Source organism: Pan paniscus, chromosome 6, assembly GCF_029289425.2.
Source record: "Pan paniscus chromosome 6, NHGRI_mPanPan1-v2.0_pri, whole genome shotgun sequence".
In the NCBI taxonomy this organism is placed as follows: Eukaryota; Metazoa; Chordata; class Mammalia; order Primates; family Hominidae; genus Pan; species Pan paniscus.
This window is the reverse complement of record NC_073255.2, coordinates 62,166,323-62,174,719: the sequence shown is the minus strand read 5'-3', so window position 1 is coordinate 62,174,719 and position 8,397 is coordinate 62,166,323. Positions and strand designations below refer to the sequence as shown.

General features: G+C 37.6%; 1 protein-coding gene across 1 annotated transcript in view; it reads right to left on the bottom strand.

The window, feature by feature from the left end:
* Positions 1-2,554: 2,554 nt before the first annotated feature.
* ZNF716 (zinc finger protein 716) overlaps positions 2,555-8,397 on the bottom strand; it is a 31,473-nt gene continuing 25,630 nt past the window's right edge. Inside the window, exon 4 of the mRNA XM_034950976.4 lies at positions 2,555-7,491. Within this exon, the coding sequence (XP_034806867.1) occupies positions 6,266-7,491 (1,226 nt within the window). The 3' untranslated portion in view covers positions 2,555-6,265. The remainder of the gene's footprint in view (positions 7,492-8,397) is intronic.

Sequence of the window (8,397 nt, the reverse complement as noted above, 5' to 3'; positions counted from 1 at the left end):
GAGGCCGAGGTGGGCAAATCATGAGGTCAGGAGATCGAGAGCATCCTAGCTAATGAGGTGAAACCCCGTCTCTACTAAAAATACAAAAAAATTAGCCGGGCATGGTGGCATGCACCTGTAATCCCAGCTACTTGGGCTAAGGCAGGAGAATCACTTGAACCCAGGAGGCGGAGGTTGCAGTGAGCTGAGAATGTGCCACTGCACTCCAGCTTGGGCAACAGAGCAAGACTCTGTCTCAATAAAAAAAAAAATTTAAAAAATTCCAAACTTCTCATCAGAACCTACAAAGTACTGTGTGAAATGACATGGCACAGAGAGAACAGTGAGAAAACCGTAGCCATAACACAGAAAAAAGGGGAAGGGCTGTGATGGATACATCATTAGGATAAACATAAAAGGTCACAAAAGATAATCAGAAAATTTAAAAGGCAGAATTTTTATGTAAATTCAGAGAGGCTGTTCTGCAGCCTGGGAACAGATGTCCTCTGCACATGCATAATCAATGTTATTTTATCACCATTAATATTTCCCATCTGTGACTGAGAGTTACAGACACTCAAGCAGGAATATTTATGGCTAATTATGAAGCATCTAGTATACAGATAGCCCTATCATATATTTGTGCATTAGTCTCTTTTTATACTGCTATACAGATACTACCCAAGACTGGAAAATTTATATTGAAAGGAAGTTTAATTGACTCATGGTTCCATATGGCTGGGGAAGCCTCAAGAACCTTACGATAATGGGAGAAGGTGAGGGAGAAGCAAGTATCTTCTTCACTGGGTGGCAAGAGAGAGGGAGAGCAGGAAAAATGACCACTTATAAAACCATCCGATCTCATGAGAACTCACTCACTATGAGAACACCATGGGTATCATTCTGCTCCTGGCCCCTTCCAAATCTCATGCCATTTTATATTTCAAAACCAAATATGCTTTCCCAACAGTCCCCCAAAGTCTTAACTCATTTTAGCATTAACCTGAAAGTCTAAGTCCAAAGTCTCATCTGAGACAAGGCAAGTCCCTGCTACTGATGAGCCTGTAAATCAAAAGCAAGTTAGTAACTTCCAAGATACAATGGGGTACAGGCCTTAGGTAAATTCTTCCATTTCAAATGGGAGAAATTTGCCAAAACCAAAGAGCTACAGGCCCCAAGCAAGTTTGAATTCCAACAGGGCAGTCAGTAACTCTTAAAGGTCTGAGATGTTCTTATTTGACTCCATGTCTCACATGTGGGCCATGCTGATGCAAAGGGTGGGCCCTCATGGCCTTTGGAAGCTCCTTCATAGACTAGAATTGAATGCCTGTGGCTTTTCCAGATGCACAGTGCAAGATCATGGTGGATCTGTCATTCTGGGGTCTGGAGCATCGTGGCCTTCTCACAACTCCAGCAGGCAACTTCAGTGGGGACTCTGCGTGAGGGCTCCAACCCCACATTTCCCTTCAGCATTGTCCTATCACAGGTATTTTATGAGGGCTCTGCCCCTGTAGAAGACTTCTGACTGAATATCCAGGCATTTTTATACATCATCATAAATCTAGGCAGAGGTTCCTAGAGCTCAACTCTCGTCTTATGTGCACTCACATGCCCAACACTGCATGGAAGACACCAAGGCTTGAGGATTGCACTTTCTGAAGAAATAACCCAAGCTGTGCCTTGGCCCCTTTTAGCCACAGCTGGATGTGGAGCAGCTGGGATTAGGGCACCAAGTCCCAAGGCTTCACAGAACAGTGGGGCCCTGGCCTCAACCATGAAACCATTGTTTCCTCCTATGGCTCCTGGTCTGTGATGGAAGGACCTGTCTCACATCTTTGACATGACCTGAAGACATTTTCCCCATTGTCTTGGCTATTAACATTGAGCTCCTTTTTGCTTTTGCAAATTTCTGCAGTGGCTTTAATTTCTTTCCAAAAAATGGGTTTTTACTTTCTACCTCATGGTCAGGCTGCAAATTTTCCAAACTTTTATGTTCTGCTTCCATTTTAAACAGAAGTTTCTCATCTCCATCTGAGACCACCTCAGCTAGGACTTTATCATCCATATCACTATTAGCATTTTGGTCAAAAGCATTCAACAATCTTTAGGAAGTTCCAAACTTTCTCACATCTTCCTATCTTTTTCAGAGCTCTGTATTACTCTTTTTTCACACTACTATGAAGATACTACCAGAGACTGGGTAATTTACATTAAAAGGAGGTTTAATTTACTCACAATTCTGCATGGCTGGGGAGGTCTCAAGAAACCTACAATTATGGTGGAAGGCAAAGGAAAACAAGCACCTTCTTCACTAGGCAGCAAGGGAGAGGGAGAACAGAAAAAAAAAGCCACTTATAAAACCATCGGATCTTTTCAGAACTCATTATAATGAGAACAGCATGGGGGAAAATTACCCCCATGTTCCAATCACCTCCCAGCAAGTCCCTCCCTTGACACGTGGGGATTACAATTTGAGATAAGATTTGGGTGGCAAAAGATTTTACAGTAATGAATTCAATACAAGGCACATAATATAGATTTTGTTTTCAGAATATGAGGTTTCCAGGTTTCTAATTAATTATCTACCTTATTAAAATGATCTTTTTGTTTCAATATTGTTCTTTTCTGAAAATACATAAAAACTCACACAAACACAATAACTTGCTACATAACTTTCTTATGCTTAAGGTATACCTTTTATTTATTTATTTATTTTTTTGAGATGGTTTCTCGCTCTTTCACCCAGGCTGGAGTGCAGTAGCACCATCTCAGCTCACTGCTACCGTCACCTCTGAGGTTCAAGCAATTCTCCTGCCTCAGCCACCTGAGTAACTGGGACCATGGGCATGCACCACCATGCCCAGCTAATTTTTTGTATTTTTAGTAGAGATGGGGTTTCACCATGTTGGCCAGGCTGGTCTTGAACTCCTAACCTCAAATGATCCTCCCACCTCAGGCTCCCAAAATGCTGGGAGCCACTGTGCTCGGCTGGTATATCTTTAGAGTAATATATTTGTATATGTAACTCTATGTAAATTGAAACTAAAAGTCTGTTTTTGTTTGTCAGCAGAGATGCCACATGTGCAAAAAATATATAAAACAAAATTTTAAAAATATTTAATCAAGACTCAGAAATGTATGGGTATTAATTATACTCATGTAATTTTTATGATCATAAAATGACCCTGTGGTTAATAGTAATTCAATTGCACATATTGAAATAACTAAAACTGTATAATGGGATTGTTTGTAATACAAAGGATAAATACATGCTCGAGGTGATGAATGCCTCATTTACTCTGTTGTGATCATTAAATATTATGTGCATGTGTTAAAATATCTCATATATGCCATAAGTGTGTATGCACACTACCCACAAAAATTAAAAAAAAAATTAAATAAGGTAAAAAAGTACAAATTTGTCCTATGGGAACAAAATTCTTCAACTTGTTTGCTGTTTAAAACCTCTAGCAGGCCAGGCATGGTGGCTCATGCCTGTAATCCCAGCACTTCGGTACACCGAGGTGGGTGTATCACCTGAGGTCAGGAGTTTGAGACCAGCCTGGCCAACATGGGGAAACCCCGTCTCTACTAAAAATACAAAAATTAGCCAGGAGTGGTGGTGCGTGCCTCTAGTTCCAGCTACTTGTGAGGCTGAAGCAGGAGAATCACTTGGACCCAGGAGGTGGAGGTTGCAGTGAGCTGAGATCACACCACTGCACCCCAGTCTGGGTGACAGAGTAAGACTTAGTCTCAAAACAAACAAACAAAAACACTGGCAAAAAAAGAGATTACTAGTGATGTCATTCCCCTACATTAACAAATAGTATATTGTCACCATCTTTTACGCAGAACCTTAGGTAAGATGAGACACGATAGAGTCAATGGCAGCTTAATACTTCTTTCAAAGCACAATAGTTTTAGCTCATTAAAAACAACTTTGTTTACATAAAGGTACAATTGATAAAATAATTTACTACTGACATTCAAAGGTTTTCCTCACTAGAATTTTGAATATTACTCTGAACACTCGCCTTATACATCACTAAAACAATGTTATAAGTCAACCACAAAGAACCTCTCCATTTAGATTTTCATTATGCATCTTATAACTTAATGTCCTTACTCATCCATAGAAAAGTTCATGAATAATGGACACCTATAAAAAACAATCTCATATCTCTGATTCAACAATTGGTCCAATACTTTCACATAAACAATGGGAAGAAAGGATCAACATGAAGTAATTTGAAACTTGAGTTACATTACTATTTGCTTTTCAGAAAATCTATATTTTTTTTACAAAGAAAGAAGCATACCTCGAATGTAATTATAAATCTCCAAATAAATCTACTTCTTTAAATTTATATTGTTAGATTTATATCTTTTTTACACTCAACACTCTGATTTAGTGTAATGTCTGAAGTTTCAGCACCTTTATTCTTTCTACTGTGAATCCTCAAATGTTTATGTAGACTTAATTTTTGATTAAATATATTTTCCCCATTTACTGCATCTGCAAAAATATTTTTTTAGTATAAACTAGTGTTTTCTAAACTGTAGTTTTTGAACAAATATTTTTTGACATTCATTTACACTTTCTCTCCAATATAAATTCTCCGATGTTCAACAAAGTTTGAGCATCTGTTTCAGGGTTTTCCTTTGATATAAAATGTGTACAATAAAATCCGTAATACAAATAAAGGTACTACACAATCCTCTTTATATTTTAATGTTTGTCTTTAGAATAAATAGTCTTTACTTTAAAGGCCTATATTTTCTGAAAGGTCTTTTTACAGTAATCACATTTATGCTTTTTTTTTTTTTTCTAAGATGGATTCTTACTCTGTCACCCAGGCTGGAGTATGGTGGGGTGATCTTGACTCACTGCAACCTCCACCACCTGGGTTCAAGCAATTCTCCTGCTTCAGCCTCCTGAGTAGCTGGGATTACAGGTGTACACCACCATGCCTGTCTAATTTTTGTGTTTTTAGTAGAGATGGGGATTCACCATGTTAGCCAGGCTGGTCTTGAACTCCTGACCTCATGATCCACCTGCCATGAGCTCCCAAAGTGCTGGGATTACAGGCATGAGCCACCACATCTAGCCTATAATGCTTTTGTTAAGTATAAACTTTCTGATATTGAGTAAGATGTGAACAGATATTAATGGCTTTTCACATTCTTTATATTTTTACAATTTTTCTCTAGTATAAATGCCTTCCTGTGCAATAAGATGGGAAAATTTGTTAAAAGTTTTGCCACATTTTTCATATTTGCCTGAGTTTTCTTCAGTATAAATTATCTTACCTACCATAACATGTAACTACCATTTAAAGGCCTTACCTCATTTAACACATTTCTAGAGTTTTTCACCAGTATGATTTCTCTATTTTAGAAAAATGTCAGGTGTGGTTAAATGCTGTCACATTTTTTATGTATGTAGAGTTTCTCTCCAGTATAAAATATTTTAATTAATAAAGATGGAGAACCAGTTAAAAGCTTTGCCACATTTTTTTTTTTTTTACAATTGCAGGGGTTCTCTCCAGTATCAATTATTTTACATTTATTCAAACAAAAAGTTTGAGGACTTTTAGAAGACATTTCCATATTCCTTATTGTAGGGTTTTTCTTCAGTATCAATTCTTTTAGTGTATAATAAGGGTTCAAGACTAGGTAAAAGCTTTACCACATTGTTTTTGTAGGGTTTGTCTCTAGAATGAATTATCTGATATTGTGTAAGGCCTGAGATGTGCTTAAATGTTTTGTCACATTTTTTACCTTTGTAGAGTCTCTCTAATATAAATTCTCTTAGGCTTTGGGAGGCTGAGGCAGGTGGTTCACCTGAAGTCAGGAGTTTGAGACCAGCCTGGTCAAAATGGTGAAACCCCATCTCTACTAAAAATACAAAACTCAGCCAGTGTGGTTGCACGTGCCTGTAATTCCAGCTACTCAGGAGGCTGAGGCAGGAGAATCGCTTGAACCCAGGAGGCAGAGGTTGCAGTGAGCTGACATCGTGCCACTGCACTCCAGCCTGGGTGATAAAGTGAGACTCTGTCTCAAAAAAAATTTTTTTAATAAATTCTCTTTAAGGTTTGAGGGGTGGTTAAAGGCTGTTACTTTTTTTTTTACATTTATAAGATTTTTGTCCAATATGAATTATCTTATGGACAGCAGTGGTTTGGAACTGGTTAAAGAATTGGCCACATTCTCCACACTTGTAGTGATTTTTTCCAGTATAAATTATTTTATGTATTATAAGGCCTGAGGGCTGGACTTTACCACATTATTCATATTTGTAGGGTTTCTCTCCAGTATGCATATTCTTATGATTAGCAAGACTTGAATGCCACTTAAAAGTTTGGTCACATTCTTCACATTTGTAGGGTTTCTCTCCAGTATGAATCCTCTTATGAGTATTTAGAGTTGAGGAGAAGGTAAAGGCTTTCCCACATTCTTTACATTTGTAGAGTTTCTCTCCAGTATGAATTAACTTATGTTTCTTAAGGGTTGAGGAGCAGTTAAAGGCTTTGCCACATTCTTCACATTTGTAGGGTTTCTCTCCAGTATGAATTCTCTTGTGGTAAGTGAAGGTTGAGGGTAAGCTAAAGGCTTTGCCACATTCTTCACAAGTGTAGGGTTTCTCTCCAGTATGAATCCTCTTATGAGTATTCAGAGTTGAGGAGAAGGTAAAGGCTTTCCCACATTCTTCACATGTGTAGAGTTTCTCCCCAGTATGAACTATCTTATGTTTCTTAAGGGTTGAGGATAAGCTAAAGGCTTTGCCGCATTCTTCACATTTGTAGGGTCTCTCTCCAGTATGAATTCTCTTGTGGTTAGTAAGTGTTGAGGAGCGGCTAAAGGCTTTGCCACATTCTTCACATGTGTAGGGTTTCTCTCCAGTATGAATTCTCTTGTAGTTAGTAAGTGTTGAGCGGCTAAAGGCTTTGCCACGTTCTTCACATGTGTAAGGTTTCTCTCCAGTATGAATTCTCTTATGTTTAGTAAGGGATGCAGACCAGCTAAAAGCTTTGCCGCATTCCTCACATCTGTAGGGTTTCTCTCCAGTATGAATTCTTTTATGTCTAGTAAGGGTTGAAGAGCAGTTAAAGGATTTGCCACATTCTTCACATTTGTAAGACTTCTCCCTAGTATGAATTATCTGCTGTTGATTTAGGTGTGAAAGCATGCAAAATGATTTGCCATCGTTTTTACATTTGAAATGTTTCTTTCCAGTATGTCTTGTCTTGTGTCTATTGGCATTTGAAAATTTACCAAAGACTTTGACACATTTATGAGTCTGAAATGTTTTGTTTTGGGTAGCTGACAAACATTGGTTAACATAATTATAACCTCCTTTGTGCACCTCACACTCACCTACACTTTTACAGCATTTTTTTACTTGTAAATTCTCCTGTCCACATTTTCCATATCTTCTCAGTATCACTTTTTGGAGTGAATCTTTTATGCCCTGCTCTGACTGAAGGTCTTGGGTGAAATGAGAACATGTAACTGAAAGACATAAAAATCACAAGTTTCTCCACTTACTACACTCAGATAAATATATTTTGCAAATCAAATATATAAAATTATACAAAGTACATCAGCAAAATGGCATATCAAAATACCACAAGCCGTAATTCCTTCATAGATGTATAAATGTAACAAAATAGTAGTGATCAAAATACCTTTGTGGGAAATTTATAAGTAAAGTAACTGTGGGCACCAGGTGGGCACAATGCCAAGAGCCATAGAGAGACAAAAGAAAAGTCTGCTACATTTACCCAACACAGCCCTTCCTCATCCCCAATAGAAGAACATGGTGTCTTTAGGAGCAAACTGGCTTTTATCTCAAAAGAAAAATACTGGCACCTATATCTTTACTTTTGGCGTATGGGAGCCTTTCTGTCTTCCATGACAGAAAGTGCTGAATGAAATGCTGGTATACTTTGAAATGACACCTTTAAGTCTTTTGAAATCAAAAGTAAATGTTAACAACAGCAGAAAGACTGCTGTACCATGGACAGAAAATAGGTGTAGAAAGTAGTTACTGACTGCTAAGAGGAAACATGAAGAAGTCTTTTAACTGAAAAATAAATACAAAATTGCAGATAAGACACATCCTGAGAACATGTTTGAAAGACTCCGAGAATCTCTAGCCAAGACAATCGGTTTCAGGCTATGCCAGGAAAGAGCTGCATTATATAGATCGTGAAAGGTAGTTTTCCATTAATGTCTAAATCTCAACCAAAGATTACTATGTTTATAAAATATTAGGGCAACACAGTCCAATCAAAAAAATCAAAAATTTTGAAAAAGAAAGTATTAAGCTAAAGATTTATATATTAATTTTAAAAATATAAGATAATCCATATTATGCTCAGTGAGAGAAATGCAAAACTAGAAACCTAAATAATA